The sequence below is a fragment of the Nothoprocta perdicaria genome, unplaced genomic scaffold (assembly GCF_003342845.1).
Source record: "Nothoprocta perdicaria isolate Ctin4 unplaced genomic scaffold, notPer1 scaffold_26, whole genome shotgun sequence".
Taxonomy (NCBI): domain Eukaryota; kingdom Metazoa; phylum Chordata; class Aves; order Tinamiformes; family Tinamidae; genus Nothoprocta; species Nothoprocta perdicaria.
The window spans coordinates 431,002-455,663 of NW_020455488.1; the positions used below are offsets into that span (position 1 = coordinate 431,002).

Sequence of the window (24,662 nt, forward strand, 5' to 3'; positions counted from 1 at the left end):
ATCGAGGCTGGAATCATAGCAGGTGATTGGTAGGGGCCTGTTGGTCACCACTCTGAGCCCTGGCAGAAGGCCTGCCCTGGAAAATGTAATTACTGCCCTAAAGAATATGATAAACTCTGCCAGAAATAGTAAGAGGAGATCATCATCCAGAGCCGCACCAGCTGAAGCATGTGGCACGTTGTGGTGATGGGCCAAGGTGATTCTGTATGGATGCCTTTTGCTGGAGCTGTGGCAGCTCTGTTTCCAGCTAGGTRTTATGTTTTTCACTAAATAAGTCTTTCTTTTTTCTTTTTTTTTTTCTTTTTTGTGGTAGGAAAAATTGCAAATTTTGAAAAGTCCTGCCACAGAATATTTTTAAAATAAAACGCCTGTGTTCTTTTTCCTATTCTTTTTTCTTTTATATTGCAATATATCTTGCAATATGAAAACACGCTCCAGATGAATGATTTTTTAAAAAAATGTTTAAAATATTTCATTTTGAAGTTCTTAGAAGGTGAATTTCCCTCTCTAAAATGAAATTAAGGACAAGCAGCCATAATCTCATAAAGCCTCCTGACTTGATCTTCTGCATTTTACAATGTCATATAGATCTGTCAAAGGTCTTCTGACCAATTTCGCTTACTAGCACTTTACTAGAATAGCAAACCTAAGGAATGATTGTAGAAAAAAAAYATGTTTTGCATATGCTGTTCTGGCAATTATCATTTGTTCCCAGGCTCCTATCATGTTCTCTGTATAATTCTTTCCTCTACCAGTTCTTTCAGTCGGATGAAGTTAATAGTACGAGTTTCCTTGCTTTGGAAATGCCAACACTGGTGCTTTGGTTGGCAGAACTTGTGACATACATGGGTGGTAACAAGCTATTAAGTTCTTAATCTGGTTCAGTCCCAACCAGAATAATTTGCCTGTCTGAAACTGGTTTGTGTTTCTCATTGCTTTCTGAGGGGTCTGGAGGGGTTAACTTCATCCATGAGATCACTAGATGCAGGGTTATAAATGCTCTGAGAAACRTTTGGGTACAGTTAGGATCCTCATACTTGCGCCCTGAGGGTTGCTTCTCTTGGACAAGGAGTATCTCCCCAAAAGCATCTCCAATTAGTGCATTCTAGTGTGGTTGATTTCAAATAGGATATTTTGGTGCGTTTCATTCACCTCTCAATTTAAAAAGCAATACCAGATTTGCTGTGGGAGAGAATTACTCCTCTTGCTGCTTTTGTCCACAGCCTCCTTCCCATCCCTCTGGTGGAAGGGCTGGAAAAGGGCTTTGTTTTCCTCTTTCGGCTTGGCTGTGGATGCTTAATTAAGGAGGACAAACCCATAATGATGGGAGCAGCTGTTCTCTCCCCTGGAGAGAGAGACTCATCAGGGACAGAGGCCTCCTCGGAGGTGAAGCTTTCTCACGAAAGCTTCGCTGGAGAGGCTGGCAGCTCCCAGGAGCTCCTGGCTTTGCAAGCAACCTCTGCAGAACATATAAGTCTGCTGCAGTTTGGGGACATGGAAGGCAAGGATGTGTTGGCCCTGAATGGCTGGGCACTAGCGATGAGATGCTGAATAATTCACTTTGTCAGGAGTCGAGTCCTTTAGCCCTTTGGATCCAACCGCTGGGCTTTGTGCTTTGTAATGCAACAGAGAGCTGCTAGACACTGCCAGAAATTATATTGAAAGTAATCTTAGATTGGGGGATTATCCCTGCGTCCAGCCAGCCTCCCCATCCCCCAGGACAGCATCTGGCATCCCTCAGCCTTCGCTGCATGGGGCGCGTGGCCTCTTTGCAGGGGTTTATCGGACCGGGACACCCTGCAGCCTGCAGGAGCACGGGGCCCTGCTGCTCTCCTCACTGCGGCTACCGCCTGGGCTCTTCTGCTGGGCCTCCCCGCCAGCCTCCTGCCTGACTTGGGGCTTCTGCCYGCACTTCAGGCACAACAACTTAAATTCACCAATGAGGCATCAGAAAATGAGGAGCGGCATGAAAATAAGACTTCCCAGCTCTGCACAGAGTCTTATTTTCACGCCACTCCTCATTTTCAGATGCATAGAGCCTGCTGAAGGAGGGCTTGTCAAGAAGCAAAGCCTGGAGCCCCAGCTGCAGGAAGAGCTGGTCTGAGCCCATGGACACGCAGCCCTGGAGCAGGAGTAGCTGTGAGCCCCTCATCCGCAAGGATGCCGGCTGAGAGCTCTGGCTCTTGATCCAAAGCCAGTTAAGGGCAGGGAAAGAGTTCCCACCAACTTGAGTGAGATTTGGGTCACTGCAAAGAATGACTATTGTCAAGAGCAAACACTTTTTCTTCTGGCTTTTGCAATATGAGGAAATACAACAACAAAAGTTTTGTGTTTTAATTTCTCTTTTCCTTCCTGGCAGCGCAGTCATTACTAGCCTAGATTAGATCTTTTCTGCAGAGAAAAACACAGCCTTTTCCTAAATGGGTGGTACAGATAACAGCTATCAGCACTACATTCCCAGCACCTTGTTGTGCCGTGTCCCTGATTCCCAGACCTCTCCCTGCTCCAGGGATTTAGGATGAGTTTACTTGGGCTTATCCCATGCTCCATGCCCCTGCGCCCTTCTCCACCATGCAGTGTAATCTGTCCCTGAATGACAGCCAGGCAAGGGGAAATGTAAAGGGAGATTGTGAAGGATCTAAAACCTGATTTTGTTAAATTTCAATATTTTGCTTGTTTTCCTTTTGGGAGGGCATGGGGTTGCCAAGGCAGGCCTAGTGAGGACAGCCACTTTTCAGCCACCCTCTTCCTCCTGCTCTCCTTTGTGCAGGAGTAAATGATATAATTTACTTTTGTAATTTAGTTGTCTTGAGCTTCTCCTCTCTGTCTGCTTCCATACATATATGGAAGATGTGTGTGTGTGTGTGTGTGGAGAATGGGATGACAAGGACTGCAGGTTTGCTTATCTTTGGCACAGGACTGCTTGAACAGCAGAGTGGACTTGGTGGCACGTGCAGCACTGGGGAAGGATAAACCTCAACCAACATGTTTGCAACGAGCCCGTTGTCCAGGGTGACCTGGGGGACTGTAGTCTGATGGGGTATCAACCTCTCTGCTCTTGAAGACTTGTCCCACGTGGTGCTTGGAGGGGAGCCTTGAAATCCCAGGTGCTGTTGGCACAAGAAGAAGAGCCATGAATGGCTAATGCCAAGTTAAAGACATTAAAAGTGTCTGGAATCGTAGCAGCAGAGTCCTCCTGTTGCTGCTGGGTTGAGAGAAGAGGAAAGGGAATGGGGCATCTTGCAGGAAAAAGCCTTACSCAAATAGAGGAGAAAGGGATGGGAAGGGCTTTGTTGCCAACAGCATCCTTAGCCTTCTGCATGGCATCTGGAAGACCCAGTGATATACAAGAAATCGGACAGCTAAGAGGGGAGTTGGGGTTCTGTAGTGAAAACTGCTCTACAATTGCATTTCCAAATTCCATAGTATTGGCACAATTCCTGTGAAATTAGTGAAGGGGAAGGAAATTTGGCCTTCTAGAGTAAAGCAGCCCCCTGGACTTGCTAAGACAGGTGTTGGTGTTTAGCGGCTGGGAGGATGTGAGCACAGCTCCAAGGCATGCCGCTTAAGCCCTTTAAAGCATGCTTGGCATTGAAGCATGCTGCTCTTCCCGAGCATGCTTGGTGGCTGCTTCCCAGGGTAATTAGCAAGGAGAAATGTGCTCGAAATGTGGAAATCTCTCACTGGAACCCGCAGCTACAATTGGCACATTGGCACCATGCTCCCAAGGGCTGGAATTTGTATCTCATGGGACTGCGCCACGCTGCATGGCCCGCCATGGGTTTGTATGCCATAGGTATGTTCTTATAGCCCTCCTTAAACTGAGTTGGCTCCTTCTAAGGATGTGATAACAAGCGTGTTTCTGGGATGGGGATGTGAGACAGAAGGGTAGGAGGAGCGAGTTATTTGTCCTTATGTTCCAGGATAGGCTTCAGTGCTTAGCGTTGGTCCTCCTTCCTAGGGAACAGGGATGCTGGAGCCAGCAGGGTACRCAGAGCAGAGAGGGCTTTGCTTTGATTTGGGCACAAGGTGTTGAGGAGCTTGAATATTAGACTATCAAGCTCCTTTTTCAAAAGTTTCCCTTATTGCAGTCTCTCTAATATTTTGCAATGTGTATTTAAGCTATGCATGCTCCCTAGAGGAAGAAATGTATGTATTTTATGGGCATTAAGCAATGTTTATACCGTTAAGGATGATTCTTTTTAAGTACCATGAGCTTGAACGTCACCTAAGCGAGGAGAGAATTGGAGCAAGGGATGCCGATCAGGAAAAGGGTTCGGGGAGCAGGCAGGTCCCAGCACCAGCAGGTGGGCACCAAAGCAGCGCTGGGTTTGGAGTGGGAGTAGCCACGTAGGTTGCCCTGCAGCGCTTGCAAACCAGCTGCTTTTATTTTGTCTTGTTGGCAAACCCAGTCTGGGCAGCTGGGCAGCTTTTCTCGTGGCTTGGTTTGTTTCTCCGCAGTCTTGTTGGTCATCTTGTTTCAGCTGGCAGCCAAGCCAGCGATGTCAAAGGCCAGCAGAGCAAGGATTTCTCTTTTCCTTTTGATTTTTTCTTCCTCTTGCATTTTGATTATTTCTGAGCTTATCACAGTGAGGGCAGAAGCCAGCACAGGGCTGCATTTCTGAGCTTTCCACCCAGTGAAGGAGGACAAGAGGTGACGAGAGGACGGGCGGCCGGGGAGCTGAGCAGCAAGAAGAGGTGAAGGAGGACGGGTTGAGTGCAGGAGCCCTTTCCCAAAGCCCTTAAGGGTTTGTTTGGAAGRCGAAGGCAGCAGCCCGGCTCGTATCCCGGTTCGCAGGCCACCGTGATGTCCCTTTAAGGGCAGGTCACACCAGCTCCATTCCATAATCCCTGTGTGCCGGCCAGCCCCATCCGCTGCCGCAGCGGGAAATGTGGGACAAGCCGGTTGGGAGATTATCCCAAGCTCGGCAGCGCTGCTTCCCGCCGCGCTCCCACCAGGGGCTTGTCCCGGGCCGGCGAGGAGCGAGTGGTGCAGGGTCCTGGCGAGGGCACCCGCTGCCARTGTCTGCCCGTGTCCTCGGCAGCATCCACGGGACCGTCGCACGGGGCTCCCTGCCCTCCCCATTCCCATGTGTGGATTTTGTGGCTATCGCTGGACCGCCTTGTCCCTTAGGCAAAATCACATATAACTGCCCAGTTCAAAAAGGGAAAAAGGGAGAGATTTTTTTTTCCCCCATCAAAAACTTTTCTTTAGTTTGAGCTGCTGATGTTTTACTTTGTGTGTCTCTTTCTGCCAAGGACCACCTTCCACTTCTGAAGCCCCCTGAGATAGGAAGCAGCACCGTTATATGCAGTTTGAAAGGGAAAAAAGGCAGAAACATGCTATATGGAGAAGGTGGTTACCAGATCTGTTGCCAGCAGCCTCTTATTTGCGTTACTAGGTGAACAACATGGAAAGTGTTTTGCTACAACCTGTGGCCATCAGTGATTGCAGAGAGTTTCTCCAAAGCAGCAGGATGTCTAAAGGTAATTCTGCTTTGAGTAGTTTCCCCTCAAGCCTTCAGTTCCCCGTGAATGTTGAACCATGAGCAGGATCCTGATAGCCTTCACAGGCACCTGGGATGCTCTGTTGAGCCTTGAGCATGGTCCTGCTCTACAGAGGAAGCCTGGCCAAGCTGTCACATCAACCTGTGCCTCGGGCCGTTTCAGGACCAGGATATTTCATAGAACCTTAAGGTTGGAAGGGACCTTTGSWGATCATCTAGTCCAACCTCCCTGCACACACAAGGTCACCTAGAGCAGGTGGCACGGGCTGCATCCAAGCAGGTTTTGAAGCTCTCCAGGGAAGGAGACTCCACGACCTCTCCTAGGAGCCTGTTYCAGTGCTCTGTCACTCTCACTGTCAAGAATTTTTTCTTTAAGTTCCTGTGGAGAAATTTCCTCTAGTTCCACACACTGTAATTGCAAACATGGGATTTTACTGAGAGACGACTGCATGGAGTGCATCAGGAGAGCGCATGTTTGTTGTCTGCAGGATTTCAGGTGGAAGTGTAGCAAGAGTAAAAACACAGTTAACCTGAGTGTTTCTTATACCTGGCCCAGAGGTGAATGACTACTTAATATCTTACAGTAAAATCTTGTGTCCCTGTTCAGTGGATGCTTTATCCCACATTGCCCTCTAGCGACAACATTTCTGAGTGAGCAACGTGTCCCAGGTTTCAGCTGCCAGCTTAGGAAATGTGGCATTTTAATACGTGAGGACATGGCTTGGTTTGTGCCCGAGATGGTTGTTTGCAGCAATACAAGAAGCGTGAGGAACAGGAACATTCACCAGTTACAAGGATTGCCCTGGAAAATGAAATATGTGAGCATGTTGGATACAGGTTTCTCGCAGTTAGCTGTTTGCTTCAACTACCTTGTTGCACATCTATCCCAGGTATTGACAGATCATTATCAAAAAGCCTCTGCTCCCTTTCTTGGAAATGGGGAAAAAAATCCCTGGTTTTTTTTTTTTGTTGTTGGTTTGTTTTGTTTTTGTGAAGGATAATCTCATCTCAGGTCTGCCTGTTTTAACTTTTGTAATTATTGTCTAGGCTTCAAAGCTCTACCTGATCTYAGTGCACTGGCCACCTGCACTCACATGTGCCAGCCTGGGCCTGGCTTGAACATCAACCAACTGGTGCCATCTAGTGATGGAAAAAATGCCACGTGGATGAGTCAGAAAAGGCTCTTGGAAATTCTGTCGTTCTAAGCACTTCCTACCAGTCTTTGCATCAAAAAGGGACAGACTTTTTTTTTTTTCCTCTTTTCACCTTCTTCCTTTCTCCCCCTGCTCCTGCAGGTGATTGCTGGGAGGGTATTAGCAAGGTCGGTTTCTGCACGAGTGGCTSAATGGAGCCGTTGCTTTGTTCTTAAATGTTAATCCAAACGTTAATTCACAGTACCACAGACCTGCAGGAATTAGTTTGTGTCCRTATTGTAGAAATGAAGGCCAAGTTATTTTTGACTGTGACAGCTTTTTCTGCTCAGCAAAGTGTTCATCAGCAGATAAGTTCGCCTTGCATGAGAGTGGGAATTTCTGAGGGATATTTGGCAGCTTTGATCTGTTCTCAAACTCMTGAGAACTGCTCAGAGAGAGACCATGTAAGATTTAAAAGTTTCCAGCTAAGGAACTTGATGCAACTAAATGTGTTAGCAAGGTGCCAGGCAGCACCTGCAGCAGGATTTGGAGAAAAATGGGAGATGCATCTYATTACTGAAGAAGAGAACATGCCAAAAATGAACTCCCTCATGGGACACTTCTGAGGGGACAACARGGCTGGTGACAGCTCAATTTGGTGCCTGCCTTTTGGTGAGCCAGCTGGCCTTGCCACCCGGGTCGATTGGCAAAGCCCGGCCCTGGAGCRTGCAAACAGGCCCTGCTCCTCCTGTTCTTGTTCAGACCCGCACTTGCTTTCTTCAGAAATCCATTTACAGGGCTCCTCTGGGATTTTTTTGTTGTTTTCCATCCTAAAGGTGACAGTATTAAGTATGTTCCTGTTGCCAGTTTTGCGAGCGCTTTATGTTGTCAGTGGTGCTGCTTTCCCTGCATGATTCTCTTGTCCCCCAGCCTTTCTGCCCTGGGTAATCGAGAGCTGGCAATATGCCTATAGCATTCCTGTTTCAGGGCCAAAAGGGAGTGAGAATCAAGAATTCTAAATATAATTCTAACACAAATAAGTGAATCACAATCGCCTCCAGTCACCGCTTTGCCTGGCAGTAGACAGGTATTGAAGAGAAGTGAGTCCTCATGAGGAGTGGAAGAGCTGTGAGGCAACGCAAGGAAGGGCTATGGCAAAGCAAAGAAGATTTAGGGAGCCCTTTAGTCCAAGGCATACATCCACTTGACATAGAAACAAATCCCTACCTGTTCGGCGCCAGGAGGGCGGTACAAAGGCAAACCAAGCAACTTGCAATGAATAACCTGAGCCTGGTATTAATGTTCTGCTTTCTCTCTTCTTTCAGGGATCCTGTTTACGATGCTGGTATTTGGACCAGCCTGTGGATTTATCTTGGGCTCCTTCTGTACCAAAATCTACGTGGATGCTGTCTTCATTGACACAAGTAAGGAGAACTGGGTTTGATTTCTGATTGAGTGCATCTGTGTCAGAGGGACAAAAACATTGGTACTTGCAACTGGGAGACTTTCTTATTCCWTTTTAAGAGTCTCCTACATATATAGGTTGTGGAGTTTTATGTTTGGGGTTCACACCCTGTCAGCTCTCTCCCAGTAAATAACAGATCTGTAGTGGCTGTAAGCTGCTCACTTCCATGGCCTTTCATTGTGAAATGAGTTTGGGAAGGGTCTCAGCCGAGCTCTAAGCCCACACATAAAGATATCTCCATAGCAGGGCACATAATCTTGACTGGGAAGTTGTGTCCAGGACATGGAATGAAACTGGGAGCTCTTACTTTCTTGAGTTGCAAAAGGGGAGCACTAGGAGCTCCAGGGTTTGTGTTAGAGCAAATTGTCCTTTAATTCATAAAGAAAAAAACCTGAAACCTTTGCAGTATGTGCTGCTTGCCATGAGAGGGCGATGCAAAACAGTCTTTTCTCTCCTGCAACCTCAAGCCAAGGTTGTGGCCTGCAAACCTGATGCTTCACTCTCTTTTCTCAGTTTTTCAAATGCTTCCACTTCATTTTCCAGCTCYATCCAATCCCAATAGGCTCTTCTCCTGCTTTAGAGATATTGTCCCTTACATAGTTCTGCTCAGGTTTTATGGTGTTGCATCTTTATAGCATGTGTTTGGATGAAGTTCAATCTTTCAGGACTTGTGTGCACCCAGAAAAGGGCTAGAAAAGGTCCAGAAAGACCAGAAAAGTTCTTTCCAGGTCTGGCACGCATGTGGGAGCTCAAGAAATCTAAATAACCCCGAATTATCAGGGAAGAAGCCTTCTTTCTGATGGCTGAAACTTTTAGCAGTGGTTTCTGACATAACACATGGTCCGCTCTCATTCCTTCCTATAAGAAAGGCATGCCAAGGTTCATGTGGTCCTGTGGAGAGAATAGCTTGTTTGGACACCGTTACACCTGTGACCATTAAGTATCATTTTCTAGAAAATGTGAATTTACAGGAGAAWATATTTCTCTCAGTAAGTAAAGCTGTAGAACTCCTCACCACAGAATGCAAAAAGTTTACCAGTAGAATCAGAAATGACTTGACAAGTTTATAGAAGAAAAAAATGGTATTAAATATAGCCTAAGAAGTCACTGAGCCACAAATAACAAGAATCTGGATGAATAATGTCAGGAATATGATGACTTGTTATTGCAGGCTTTCTGGGCGCCTGCAGTTGGTCACTGTCAGAGGCAGGATGCTGGCCGAGGTGGAACATTAGTCAAGTATAATGCAGCCTTTCCTAATGGAAGGTGATTATTCCACATTTACAGCTCAAAAACACCAAATTTGAAACCGCAGAGGAGAGAAGAGTGGACCATTATCCCTGACAAGGCCGAGGGGAGTGTGGCCGGGCAGGTTATTGATAGGATGCAGTGCTGTTCAGCTGCAGGTCCAGCTGTCTTTGGCTGGGGCCCATCACTGTTGTGTGAAGGCGGCTGCTCACAGCGCCTTTTCCAAGAAGAGAACATGAGGAAGATTTTTGTTTATGTAGCTTTCCATGTGGTTGTGTTTCCAAGAGCCTGAAAAAAAATACATTACAGGAGAGAAGAAATAACAGCAAAAGAATTCAATCTCTCCAAAACACTATTTTTCAAACTTTATATATATTTGAGAGCCACACATTATTTTCCCTACRGAGAGAAGAGTTTCCTACTGTCTGTGCTTGAGAGACAACTTGATTGCTTCACTTGAGACAGATTTTTCAGAGCGGCTGTAACCAGACATACACCGCGAGCGGAGGAGCTTGTTATTCCAGCCACGCGGGCACGGATCTCCCGCGGGAGCAGCGCCCGGGTCCGGCACCTTCTGCCTGCCCTTCCTGCAGGGACCTGCTTGCTGTTAGGAATACGGCTTCTTCTCTCCTCCTGCCAATTTTTGTTTTCCCAAGTTGACTCCAGTAGCTTCTTTTCCCTTATCTCTTTTGAGTGATGGCCCACAGGATGCTCTTCTTTTTCAACTCTGCTTTTCTTCATTCACTCTCATTTTTCATACCCTCCTGAGGCCCATTTGATGCAGTGAGTGGGTTTCTTTTCCAGTGTTTAGAGCAGTTTCACCGTCCATGTGGTCACAGCTCAAAACCAAGTGGCCCATCTCATCTTTGCTTTTGCAAACTCTCACTTGTGAATTCAAAGCAGGGAGAGCATCAGTCTTGGAGGAAAAAAGGGGTAAGCATAGAGAAGTAAGGGTAAAAGTGGAGATGAGGTGTCCCTGTCTGTGCTGCTTCTCTTCCACAGTCTTTTGTGCTGGTGGGACATACCAGCCTTACTTGAGCATGTTTCCCAATCTTCCAGCTGTGCTGGCTCTCATACCTCATCCTTAACCATTTCACCCCAAGATCACGTCACCAGCCAGGAGCTGCTAAGGATGGCAGTGAGGGTTTGTTTCCTCTGCACAGCTGACACCCTGGGCCAGTGATACCCATAGCTTAGCTGTTAGCACAGGGGAACATTACTAAAAAACAGCAAGTAAGAGGTTCCCCTAGAGCTGCCAGAGCCAAAGGCCCTTGGGAGAAGCTGTGGTTAAGGGATATTTGCAGAAGCTGGAGGTGCTGAGCACGTGGGCAAAGAAGCCTCTGGCTTGTGCCACATGCTCCTTGGAGGTGGCTCACATCAGATGGATATAGGAAGGGCCAGAGATGCCTCTCCTTGTATCTAGGCAATCCTCACTGTGAACAAGCCAAGAGTTCCCCCCCAAAACTGTCTCTGAGCTTCTGTGTTGGTTAATTCCGCTGCCCTCTGAGCTGCTGACGCCCGTGTGTGCCCCTGCAGGCAAGCTGGACATCACCCCRGACGACCCTCGCTGGATCGGCGCGTGGTGGGGAGGCTTCCTGCTCTGTGGTGCCTTACTCTTCTTCTCGTCCCTGCCGATGTTCGGGTTCCCGCAGTCACTGCCTCCGCGGGCCGAGCTGCCCGTGGAGAGCGAGCAGGCCATGCTGCCCGAGCGCGACTACGAGAGGCCCAAGCCGAGCAAYGGGGTCCTGCGGCACGCGCTGGACGCCGAGAGCACCACCTCCTGCTTCCAGCAGCTGCGAGGTAACTCCCCAAAACATCCAAAAAAACCCCACAAAAACAACAATGAAACAGTGTCCTCAAATATCTGTCCCTAGCTTCTAATTATTTCTGACATGGTCCTCATTTTGAAGAGAGAGTTTGTTCCACTTGAAGGATTTGGGKTTTTTTTAGCTACAGAGCATCAGGAATCCGTGCAAGACCTGTAGAGTTGATAAAAACGAAGGGGAATACACTACCTTGAGCCTCCCAAAGTGACAAGGAGATTGAAGGAACTGGAGTTTTCCCAGCATTGGAGCTGTAGTGCAATCCCGGGCATAGACTGGGAGCACTGGATACCAGTGCTGCCCTTAAACTGSGATTTGGGCACAGCCTTGGGGAAGAACAGCCCTAAATGCGTGCCAGGAATAGCAACAAGGTCTTTGACAGGCCAGAAAATGTCTCCTAGCAAATCAGAATAGAAAACCACATAGGATCCTACAGGGTGTAAATGGACTCGGCTCTAATTAAGGTCAGCAGAAAATCCAGCCTTTTGTGGCAGAGTGTGGGCAGGTCTGCTCTGCCTTTGAGCGGGCTCTTCTGTCACTGTGGCAGAGCTGCTTCCATTACGGCCTCGTGCTGTTTGATCAGTGGGGACAGTCACCGACTCCCTGAGCAGATGCCTTAATTGGGAGCTGAAGGAGGTGAATGTGGGAAGGAGGAAAAAAAAGAAGAAAAAAGATTTTTTTTAAGAAAACTTTTTTTCCTAAATTATGTAAAAATGCCTTGAATAGTTGATGCGGTTCATTAGAAAAAGGTCACAGATGTGAAATTTTGAGAAGTTTCAAAAGATGGAAAGGTAAAAAGATAAATTTTTAASATTTTTTTTTTCAATAGAGTGACTGATTTTTTTCATCTATCTGTCCTTGTTGCAAGGAGTTCTCCATGTTTTGGAAATGGGCTTTTTCTGTGCTACATGCACCAGGATAATTCTGTGTCTTTTACTAGGGTATTGTAGTGCTTGTTTCTGACTGGTAAGTTTTTGAAATGGATGCCAGAAGTTTTTGCTGGTCTTCGTTTAGGGGCTGTGAAGCCTATGAGATCTCTCAGTGCTGCAAGAGTCCCTGGGAGCAGTACTGAGCTGAGCTTCTTACACACCTTAGAGRAAGGTCACTATAGCATCTATTACTCCTCGAAATACAGAAATTAAACTGCCAAGTGCACGTGCTTCCAGAATACTGATGACACCAGTGGGCACCATGGTCCTCACTTACCTCCTTGGTGTAGGTAACCGCACTGCAGACTGTCAGGAGCCTAGATGTCCTTTTGTCGATCACCTATGATTTACACTGTGTCAAGTAAGGCAGTAAATRAGGAATTTTTTTTAGTCACACCTTTGAGATTATGATAGGTGACTTAATTTTGGCAGTTGACATCTGTTTTGAGAATCTCTTACTCATTTTTTCACAGCCAGATGTGAACTAGAGGAGTCTTTGGTAAAGTGTCCACTGGAATAGGGAGACGTTCAGACATGTTCCCCAGGGGAAGACACTGAATGCCTGACAGTGAATCTTGCTGTGAATATATGCTTTTATTTTTCTCTCTCTCTTTTTTTTTTTTTACCAGCAGCTGATAAATGTATCTGCATAGGGACATGTTGTATGAACTAATATCTTTAATGCACTTAAGTTGATTGCATGAAGTTTAGTCTGTTTATTCCTTTTTTCCTGTACACCGAAGATAAGAATATATATGCATGCATAGTCATATCTCRTGTCCTGCCATGGGCTTTGGGGTGTACTTGTGAAGCTGAAGAGCAGAGGAGGCAGCTGCACGTAGGGTTGTGTGTGGAAGCGCCTACGGTGTTTCATGTGGCCGTGACTCCCTGGTTCCAACTACAGGACCTTGGGAAGCGTGTGCGAGTTTGGCCTGGTACCTGTGTATCAGCAGGACACTCTGGAAGCTAAAYTGAGCTCTCAGTTGGCTTTGGAGATGCAGCCAACAGTGCAAGCGGATGGACATGGCAGGAGGGGAGGGAGAGTGGTGTCACRTGGAGACAGATGTTCCGAGCTGTGCCAAGAGGCTTCCCCCTGGGAGGAAGCTCTGGGACACTGAGGGATTTGCCACAGGGCCCCGAGATGCAAAGCTGGCATGAGATTYGTTGTCTCTCACCGGTCTTGGCACACCGAAAGCAGTAATTAATACAAAAGCAACCAGCTCCCGTGTTGGAGAGGCTTTTACATCTCTGCCAAGGTCTAAGCAGGAAGGAGGGTCTGGCTATCGGGAAGCTGTGGTATCTCTTCCTGCGGGGTGTTTTCATGCTGGGAACAGAAGCACCCTTAACAGGGGTTTCGGACTTGAAACGAAAGCTTTGCCTTTGAAGGACACGTGGCAAGGAGGCGATCAAAGGTGGCCGAGACAGCTGGCAGCACGTGGGGACAGAGCGTGTCCCCACCAATGCGGTGGGATGAGGCACAAGTAGGTGAGCAGAGACAGCTGGAAGCCGGTGTAAAGAGCAAGGAGGAGATGGGGAGATGCTGCTGTTGCTCTTGGCTGCTCATATTCTGTTAAAATCAAATTTTTTCCCTATGAAAATGTGATGTTTTGCTGATTTGAGTGGTCAGTTGTGATTAAATTTGGTTTCATAAATGCTTCGCTGCCTTTAATGCTGCCAAAACCTGCTGCTCTAAATGCACTTTGTTTTGAAGTGATTTAAACCAGAAACTTAAGATGTTTTTTTCTGTTTATCCAGAGAGTGAGATGAAAACACTTTAAAGGATTGAAACTGATATGAAAACCTACASGTTTAGAGAGAGAAGCTCAGTCGCAAGGAATTAAAAGAAAATTCATTGTGGAATTAGCTGAGTTTCAAAACTGCAAATTCCCTAGATTTGGAAACTTTGGTTTTCATCCAGCTTTGTTTCCAAGAAGGCAGAGCAGGCGAGATGTACACCTGACAGCTGCCTCGTCTTCTGTTTGCTTCCTTCCCTCCTGCTGGGCACACCAGTCTGCTGAATATCTTGCAAGAGCTCTGCCCTGAATCTGGGAGTTGTCTTCCCAAAAAGTCCTTGTGTGAGCAGACCCCTAGAGCTGGGCCAGGAGCTCCCAGCTACAGCAGGAGGAGGGTCCTGGACAGTGAAAAACCAGTGGGATTTCATGGTAATGGGCATGATTAGCAGGAGGATTTAAGGTTCTCGGCAGGCATTAGTGGGAGCCTTTTTGGGGACCCGATGTGGGACAGGAGGCGTGCATGTAACCACAAATCCAACCGGGAGCTCCCGGGATCATTCCCACATGCATGCAAAGCACCTGTGGGCACACCCTTTGAGAGAAGCTCTACTGTTTTTTTTTTTTTTTTTTGTATAATCATTCAAATAAATCCATTTGTGGAATATCTGGCTCATATCCAAAGAGGTACTTGATCACCTTTTGAGATCTGGGTCTTGGGACCTCAGCAACATCTAAAAAGCATGTTGAGGAACCATCAGTATAAAGATGATGCACCTTGCCCTGGTCAGTGTCGCGTGGACAAGGGAACCTTGCATCTCCTCCTGAAGTCAAGCAAAGGCTGTTGCTGGAGGTAGGGTGACAGACCAGGAGGACTTGCTCTCTGTGCGTGACAAATCGTGTGCYTCTGAGAGAACTTTACTGTTGCTTCAAGCCCATATTTCTCAAGAAGCCCATTTGCCATGGTTGTCATCCTTTTCCTTTGTACACCCCCTCTGTGATATTAATTTCACCAAGACCTCCTAGGCTTTGGCATATTAAACTCATCTGAGTTATCTTCAGTGTCGCTTGCCTTACTCCGTCTTCTCTTTTATATAAGCTGCCTCTTTCCATGTGGTATTTTCTTTGTGCTGCCAGTGCTGTTTCCTTCATCCCTTATTCCTCAAGCCAYGTGGAGATCTGTGCCTTTGTTTTCTCTTCAGATCCGAGACTTACTCCTTACTTTGCTGCTACAAGGTAGCACTTTGGCTCAGTGCGATATTTCTCCTTTCCTTCACCACGCTGTCCTAGGTGGACCGGGCCGTAAACCTCCATCTGATTTATTGCTTTGCTTTCTGTGTTCCTCATCTTTACTGCAAATTGAAAACATGTCTCTGTGGGGTGCTCCAACTGAAAAAAGGGGCCGCAGTGATTGTAATGTGCCTAACAATTCATTTCAAGCACCAACGTGATTATTACAGTTTGTCGTTTCTGGAGAGTAGTTAAACCTCGTGTAATGAGGTTGCCAATTATCCCCCGTACTCCCCGATGTTGAGCGACAAATCAAAGCCACTTGGCGTACCTGAGTATATTTGCTTGTAAACCCTACGGCCTGTCACCCACAACTGGCACGGGGCAGGAGGGAGGGACGTCGAGCGGTGACTCGAATCGCTGGATGTTGCTCATGGAGCAAAGCAGCGCGATGCCCAGGGGTTAGAGCTGCTGGCATGAGTCAGAGCTGCGAGGGATCCTCCTAAGGCCCTTCCCGCCCGAATTGCCCCRGGCCTGATGTGGGAAGTGGGATGTTGGAGGCTGTGGGTTTTAAGTGCTTCCGCAGAGAAAAGAGGCTCAGCCTTCTTGGTCTTCTCAATGCCGCTGGCGAAGCAAATCTCTGGTCTGCCGTTGTTTCTGTAGCGTGTGGGCGCACTGCTTTGGGGATAAGGATGTTAAGTGAGCAGAGATAATGAAGGTGCAGGAGGCACAGTATTTTTCAGTACAATGGGACCAGAAAAAGAGGGAAGCCGGGGAGAGGTTTCTAAAGCCATGTGCCAGCTTTCCRTTCACGTGGATGTTCTGAGCATTGGAGGGTGATTTCCTTCTCTACCATGGCTGATTTAACTAGTAGCTTCTCCCAGAAGACTTTTGAGGTTCTATTTTGACTCCAAAAACCTTTCCAGTTTGGCAAGAGGACTTAAACCTCAGCTTAATGCCCCCAAAGCGTGGCTACAAAGAGTCCAGCTAACCCTGTGGGCCAGAGAGGACTTCTAAGAGCACATCKAAATTCTGTCGGAGTCAGCGAGGCACAGGTGAACTTTAGCATGTCTTCTCCTGGGACCCAGGCAAGAAGAGACGTGCCTAGCCAGTGTGTTCCCCAGTGGTGCTCTGTYCCCCATCAAACATTTTCCATTCCCCCTTCTTCCCCGTCACCATATGCCAGGCAGCTGAACACACGTCACTCTATTCTTCGGAGAGGTTTTTAAACTTCACTGCTGACTTTTAATCTTGCTCCCAGAGGCATTTCACCCCAAGAACTGAGACAGATAAGGCAGCAGCAGGTGTCAAATGATTCATCTTAACTTTTGGCACTAGTAAGATGAAAGGAGATTCATTTCTATGGGGAGCCTCCTGTCATTTTCCTTAGAAAATGAAAGGGAATGAGCTGGCCTGGCTGATGAGATGGTGGAGGCTGCCAGGCATCTGCCTGCCTTGCCTCTCAACTCCTTGCTCTGGGTTTTGTGTCAGCTGCAGCTGGTGCAGGGACCTGTTGCAGTAGGGAACGGTCAGATCTGCAGTGAAAGAGAGTGTCTAACCCAGGGAATTTGTGCCTAAACAGCCAGGGAGGAAAAACAKAGGTGAAGGGAAGGAACTTGCAGCCCAGCATTGCCGGGCCAGGTGGCTGCGAGGTGGTGCTCTGCAAAATCGTTGCTTTCTTTCAGCAAGGAAGATGAGCCTGCCCTCGCTAATGCATGATGGTTTGGCAGCAGCCTTGCCAGCTTCAAGAAAAAAAATAGTTCCAGGATCCCTCCTGCAAAAGACAGGCGGTTGTTATTATTTGGTGGATGAAGCTGCAGATAGACCTCTGTGTGTTTTGAGTTGCAGTTGGCACAAAGCCACACCTCGAGGAATCTGTTAATCTTGTACAAATTGAGCTCCAGAGGCACAACAGGCAGTAATATCTTAAATATGGCTTTCTAAGCTCAGCTCTGCCAAGTCCACCTCTGCTTTCCTCCTCCTTCTCCTGGCAAGAAGGAAAATGCTGTAGGTGGTCACCAAAGAAATGAAAGAGGCAGCATGTGACTTTTGAGATCAACCKATATCTGCACTCCCCTCCTCTTTTTATTATGTGGCTTTTTTTCCTTTTTTGTCCTTTTCTACCAAATAATGCTATGCCTCCTGCGCCTTCATTATGCTCAGCAAATCCTCGGGAGGCAAAGATTTTTATACAGCATGAAGAAACATTTGTGATGTAAAGAGACCAGAATCTGTGGAATGACCCTTTCCAAAAAGATTAGATTAAGCCTAATTATAATCTCTCCCTTCACATCCTTCTCCCCAAAAAAAGAAAAGATGAGCTGAGGAAACCCAAGAAGACAAGACAAAAATCTGTGCTTTTAGTTACTGTAGCCAGTGCAGTTAAATTTTACACCAAAAAAGAAAAAGACCTAAAGGAAAGCAGAGCCACACCAGAGGAATCTGTCATCCGCCAGAACCAAATACACCAGAGAAGGAAGGTGGGGAATGGGAACGGATTTTCAAAATGCAGATAGGGTTCACCAAGGCTTCACTACCCTTCAGAGAGGTAATTTTCAAACTTAATGATTTTCACATTTAATTCAGGGAGAAATTAGTCACCGGATATTGAGACAAAGCAAAGCGTTCTACACTGGAACGCCGTCCTCGTCAAGCTGTGTTATCTCTGCAATAATTAAAATGTTCGCTGAAGTAGAAAATGTGCTATCTGATTCATTAGCCAGATTTCCCTTTGTAAGGTAATTCATGTTTGCTTTCTGGAAATGGAGACAGGCTTTGGGGGGCCGCTGGCTGCTAATGGTTCAGGAGGGAGGAGCGGGCGCTCGCCAAGCTGGAGTCGCGCGTGTGTCTCTGGCTCCACATCTGCCCATGCAGCGCTGGGGTGCACGGGGACAGCCTCACTGCCGTGCACAGGAGCCTGCAGGCTGTGTCTGGTGTAGGAATGAGGGTCCTCGTGCTTGCGAGAGGCTGCAGCCCCAGCTGAACGGGGACGTTTCGGCTTGCACGTGCAGCAAGGAGGTGGCCCTCAGCAAGCAAGCTGCTGTTACACGGGAGTAAGAAAGCAGAGCAGACCCGGACAGCAGGAATAGGAAAGGCCAAGGGCCAGTGGGGTTAACCTGGGGCTGCAAGCTTGGGAGGATTTGCATTGCCCTGCAATGCACTCCTGGTGCCTAATGGCCACTGCACGTTGTTCATGAGATTGGGAAAGGAGAAAGAGAATACAAGGCTTTGATTGTCCTCCCTGGGAGGAGGCAAAAGCTGAAAGCTTTAAGGCCAAAAGAGGTATTGGGAAATGCCAGTCCTTCAATCTGTGAAATTTAAACGTGACTTTTTTGCACCCTCCTTGTATCTGAGTTTTCAGATGGCACTTCGGGACCTGTTCCCCTTTGTTCTGGGGTTGTCACATCTCGTCTACGCAGACTGAAAAGTGAATCCACATAGCCTGCATTTGTGCTGCAGGAGAGCTGCCAGGCCCCTCCATCACTAGAGAAGGGCCTGCACAGAAACCCCTCTCCCTTTGTTCTCTCTTCCAGTGATCCCCAAAGTAACTAAGCACTTGCTCTCCAACCCAGTCTTCACCTGCATCATCCTGGCAGCATGCATGGAGATTGCCGTGGTGGCCGGATTYGCCGCCTTCCTGGGCAAATACCTGGAGCAGCAGTTCAACCTCACCACCTCGTCCGCCAACCAGCTCCTGGGTGAGTCCCCACTGGAGGTAGAGCCCTGCTCTACCAGCTTTTGTGTGAGCTTCTCACATGAAACCAGCTTTTATGTGAGTTTCTGGGAAACTGGGCATCTCCTGCAAGTCCCTTCTTCCCCCTGGGGCTGGAAATGGTGGGACTGCAAGCAGCAGTTTGGATAGTTGAAAGCAGCAGTTAAAAGACAACCAACATTTTGGTTGACTTTCAAATGCCCCTTCTCTTTTTGACCACACCGTGTTGCTGCATTTTCAGGACACTGATACGCAGGCAGGATCTTTTRTTTTCTCCTGCTGGTTCCCAGGGAGGCTTCCCTATTTCCCATTCCTCTAAACAAATTGTTCAGGACTGCTGTTTTTGGGCAGCACCCAATTAAGATACCCATGTGTTGATCTTGGATGGTCTGCAGCCACAGCTCGACAGATGGGCAGTTGGCTGTGACTTTTCAATAAACTGGGAAATCATGAAATGGACAGATTTTAATATCAAAGAGTTTTCAAGCTGCTCTCCTGATGGTGATGCATTTTCCCATTGAACTCTTTGACACCTGTGGTTTTGGTATGTTTTTCCAAAGGAAACGAAACCCTTGCAGTCAATCTCCCCTCTCCTAACACAGGGACTTGCTAGTACATTTTAATGGAATCTGACAGAGGGTCAGAGGTCTCAAAGGTATTCGGTTCTTGCATGTTTCCTCAAAATTGGAGACTTAGCAAAGGAAAGCAATTCCAGCACTCACCCACAGAGAGAAAGCAAGCCTGGTTTGGCAGCAGATGCCTGAGCAGTCTGCAAGGAGGGAATTTCCAAAGAGCCAGAGCACATCCTATCTCTAACCTAGCAGTGGGTAGGAGATCTTGATACTTCCCTGGGAACACCTTATTTAATTTAAATAATGTTGCTGCTAGATTTCCCAGGTGCCATTTGTCCAGGAATGCCAGGATTTGCATGCGCTTCTGAGCTTAGTTTGGGCAGGTGAGATTTGCGGTGTAACCGACAGTAAAAGGACCAAAGTGCACACAAGCAAGTTTTGGATGATAATGCCTTTCTGAGCATGGGAAGTGAGTCACTTCTGGCAGGGATTTCTGCCTCTCACAGCTTAAGAAGATTCTAAAAGGAAAGCTTAATCTTTTCAAATGCATCTATCACCTAATCTCTGAAGATCAGCCTGCTTTGAAGTATCTCAAGCAGCGCTCATCCGAAGCCTCTAGCTACATCACAAAATTCTGGTCAGTTTATTTGGCTGCCGACTGTGACCTGAGGAAGTTGAGGCTAGCGTGGGCTAATCTCACCAATTTTGGCATCCTCCTGTAATATGGAGAGAAACTGAAGGAAGATACTTCAAGGCCACATAGGCGTTTGCATCCATCCTCTGTAGGGCCACATCAGCTGAAATGAGATTGGAGAAAGCAGCACCCATATAATTGTGCAGAGCTTGAGGAAGGAGAAGGGTGGACTGGTGGTCACTGGATTGGTCTGCCATCCTGGAGGAGCTCCAGTGCTGTCACTGCCAGTATGGGATTTGTGTCAGATAGTCTGACTTGATGACATCTAAGAACACCACATTGAAATGAATGAACATCAGCGTGGTCTTCTCAAAAGTCTGATYGTTCTGAAGTTCCCCTGTGGTAATGCACAGATTTGTCTGTTGTGAAGAAAAGGCCTCAACAGTGTGGTTTGATCACCCTGCTTATCTCTTTCTCCTAAACAATTTTTCCTCTTGCAGGGATGACAGCAATTCCATGTGCATGTCTGGGCATCTTTCTGGGTGGCCTCTTGGTGAAGAAGCTCAGCCTCTCTGCTCTGGGAGCCATCAGGATGGCCATGCTGGTGAACCTGGTGTCCACGGCTTGCTACGTGTCGTTCCTGTTTCTGGGCTGTGATACCGGGCCCGTGGCAGGGGTTACTGTTCCCTATGGAAACAAGTGAGTCCCAAGAGATTTTCAGAGGCCTCTTTCCCTAGAATTTCTCAAACCAAGTTGTAGACATGGAAATGCAGAGGACGAGGCTTGCAAAGCTCCAGGCACTTTTTGATGGGGGAATTAAGGCACCCAATACATTGCAGATTGACTGTAAGAGAGTCAATATGTATTTTATTTTCTGCTGCTCTTCAGAATGCAGTGGTGACTCTCTAAAAGACAAAGACTTCAGGTTTTTTTGCTGCTCRCTGTTACAGTTCCAGAAAAACACAGAGCAACCTCTCCTGGCATGTCCTTGGGTTCCTTGGGGCTGCTTGGTGGGGAGACAAGGCAGGCCGAGCCTCGCTTGGCCAAGACAAGATCTCCCATTTGCAGGGATAGTGGCCGAGGGATTCCTGTCCCAGCAGAGGCTGCAGCCTGAAGCTCTTCATGGCAGGACCCAGACAGCCTGCTTGCTGTATATTCAGTTATTCACCTTAACTAATCCCCTTCAAAGCCACCTTGGTGTGGCACTAATGTCACTGCCCACTGACTTGTGTTTCTCTTGCAGCTCCACTCCGACCTCCCCTCTCGACCCGTATGCCCCCTGCAATAACAACTGTGAATGCCAAACCGATTCCTTCACTCCCGTGTGCGGCGCCGACGGGGTCACCTACTTATCTGCCTGCTTTGCTGGCTGCAGCAGCACGGTGAGCATGCTCTGCTTAACACCCCTTGCCTGCAGGAATGTGTGTTAGAATTTACACCAGCAGAAAACTCATGATTATATTTTGCAAACTGGGTGCAACTTGTATTTTTGGCCTGCCCAAAGAAAGCATCTTCCTACATGCAGCAGGGTGTGCATACACACGTGGGGGGAGAATCACAAAACTCCTTGTGTAAGGCTGAGTGTTCTTTCATTTGTTGAATGAACGTGGAATATCAGCAGAAAAAAATATTTGTATATCACACTCATTTTACAGTATCTTTCATAGTACGGCCACGGATTTTGGAAAGACAAACTGCATTTTAGTCAGCAGCAATGTCAGTGCTGTATCATGAAATCTAATCTCCTGAAGCCAAAGGGAAGTAAATCACATTTTAATTAATGAATACACCATCAATCTCTTTGGCCAAAGTTAATTAATTTTTTTATGGTGATGTGAGGATTTTATTGCATGACTCTGAAGTGTTGTAATTAAACAAAGGAAAAATAGATGCTGTGAACTGTACAAGAATTGCTAGGATTGCTGCTTTCACTGGAATACAGAGTCCACAAGACTGGGAGTCAGGTAGCAAGCTGTACTCAGATATATAAATTGCACAGACTTGCCCATGTGAAAAACACCTGAAGTAGCATTAATTAAAATATTTATATAACTATCATCTCTTTTCCTGCCTACTGTGTATTTGAACAAAAAAGAATGATAATTTATACCTTTATAATCCAGAGTTTGGATAACCACTGCCACTAAGTAAAAATGTGAAATAATACAATGCAAATATAAAATCATTGAGCTGAGAAGCAAAAATGCCAGTGTTAAAACAACACTAGATATTTTAGCTTAAATTTTCATAAGTAGTAACTTGAATGGATTGTCCAGTTACTAACAGTGTATATTTTGCCAATTTTACATTTTTTTAAAAAAATATATACACTTACAGCTTCAGTCACTCCGAAACTGAATTATTGGGATCTTACAGGTTAATTAGTAAGCATTTTCTTCTTACCATGAGTTCAACCACTGAATCCTTTTAATTCTGATAATTTAGTGCTTCTGTTTTGCTTTCTTGCAATTTGCCTCCTTAGCCACCACGCTATTTTCTGAGAAAATACATTGAAATTAAGTTCTTCTGGTTGAAAGACAAGTTCAGTTCTTTCTGTTGTATTTTGAATTAAACCTTAGACTAAAGACAATTTCCCTAATTTGCACTAGGAAAAATAATTACATTATGTTTAAGTTACCCTAAACATACTGGCTGGTGCTAATTAACTTAGGATTTGTATCTCTATGCTGAATATCATCAAGCAAAAAAACACACAATAGAGACAATTAGCCGAGATACAGACTTTTAATCACTGTGAACTGCGAGATGAAAGCCTCGATTTTGTTCTAGAAAGGGGATTATGAACAAGTAATGAGCCTCTCATCTCCATGATTTGCACTTTTCTTTCTAGGTAACATCCTAGCTCTGCTGAAGTCACAGGCAAAATACTGTTTCTTTTTAACGACATCCTCCTGCCACTTTGTCCTCCTCCTGCCACCGCATACACAAAGACAGGACAGGGAAAAATGACCATTTTCTACCATGCAAAGTGGTAGTTTTAGCCTTTGCTGTGTGTCATTAACCTTTCAATTTTTCACATGAATAAAACATGGTGTTTTATTTTACCATTACAACTCCTGCCTTTTAGAATTAAGGTAAATGGTAAAGTTAAGCCAGCCTAAAGTTAATCTCACCCAGTTGTACGGGACATGCAGCATAGTTTCTCACCAATCTAGCAAGCCTTTAGCAAGAATAAAACCCATGCAATCCATGTCTGGAGGCAGGAACGACCTCGCCATGGGTTTTGCAGCAAACCTCTCCCTCCCTCCCTAGAGCACAGYAATAGAAATCAGGTATCTCCTGATGCTCAATGAGGCCAATACTCCAAGCAAAATCTGCTCTCTTCCTTCTCCTCTCTTCTTATTTAGCCTTTTCATCGTCATCTTGGGCTTCTTTTTGTTGCTTTGTTTTGTTTCTTTGCAGTAACATTTTGAACACAAATTAATGAAGCAATAGTACCCTCTGGAAAGGGCATTATCAAGAATTATGGACCAGTTTGGCCATGCAATGGCCGTGAGGCAAAGCCAAACTGTCAAACCAGTCTTTAAACCCATAATCCAGGTAATGACCTGTCTAGAGGGTCTTGTGGATGTTATATGCTTGTGATGAGCCGAGGGTTGCGTTTTACTGGCACATAAAATTCTCTGAATGCTTTGTTTAACTTTACTGCAGCGGATGTTTCTGACCACCTCCTTCCACTTTTCCTTTGTGGACAATTTCTAATCGCAGAGTTCAGTTTTTTCTTTTTTATGCAAATGCACTGGTCTCTGCTCTTGAGCTGGTTGCAGAGGTTTGCCTATCTGAAAAGCATTAGGAATAACAGCGTTGACAGGCAGAGCACCGGCACGCTCATCTCAGCGATTTTTCTATAGTCCTTCCTCTCCTGTAAGTGACCCTGGCTTATGTAGCCTTGCCTATACATCTTGCTTGTTTTATGGCATTGCTTTTCTCAGCTGCCCTTTTGGCTGGAGGCAGGTGAATTCCAGCTTGGTGTTACAGGGCCAGTGTCCCAGGATGCACCCAAAGCAGCCGGTTCCATCCCTGTCAGCCAGTACTGAAAACCCATCAGCGTGGGTAACTTGTGGGCATAAATACCCTAAAATCTGGGTATTTTTGAGCCCCTTGAAGTGCAAATTGTGCGCCCATGCAGCTTCATGCACACATAGGAAATTGTGCAAGCTGTTGGGGCTCAGGGAAGATGCAAGCTGTGGGGTGCAAGCTGTACAAGCTGTGGGGTTCAAGCTGTGGGGCTCAGGGAAGACAGTGATAAACGTGCTATTGAGTGGTGCCAGAATAGAGGGAGTTCCCAGAGAATTGATAGCAATTTGACGTGGGTAGTAAAATGTTGCCACTCCACAGGACACAGGTAAAAGTCTATCTTTGTCTGTGAGCTGTTTCACACGTCAGTAATAAAAAATGAAAGATCACCCAGGTAAGGAGGCTGAGCACTAGCAAGCAGATGTAGTTGGTACAAACGATTTGCTCTGCCTTGAGATAACACTTTGGTGCAAAATGGTTTGAGAAGTGGAATGAGGGGGAAGGCAGTGATTGGGACAGTAGAGCTGAGCTTGTCAGGAGCCCGGGAGCTGCAGGGAAGTCGTGTGGTGCCTTTGCCACGGAGCTCCCAGGAGGATCCTGGCCCTGCTATTTCCACCCAATTCAGCCCGCTGTTCCCAAAG

The 24,662-nt window shown here is 46.7% G+C and overlaps 1 protein-coding gene across 1 annotated transcript in view; it reads left to right on the forward strand.

Annotated features, from left to right (window-relative positions):
* The window catches only part of SLCO3A1 (solute carrier organic anion transporter family member 3A1), a 119,779-nt gene that overhangs the window by 86,444 nt on the left and 8,673 nt on the right, over positions 1–24,662 (forward strand). Inside the window, exons 3-7 of the mRNA XM_026040612.1 lie at positions 7,966–8,064; positions 10,890–11,153; positions 18,599–18,763; positions 20,484–20,682; positions 21,227–21,365. Coding sequence (XP_025896397.1) covers positions 7,966–8,064; positions 10,890–11,153; positions 18,599–18,763; positions 20,484–20,682; positions 21,227–21,365 — 866 coding nt within the window. The remainder of the gene's footprint in view (positions 1–7,965; positions 8,065–10,889; positions 11,154–18,598; positions 18,764–20,483; positions 20,683–21,226; positions 21,366–24,662) is intronic.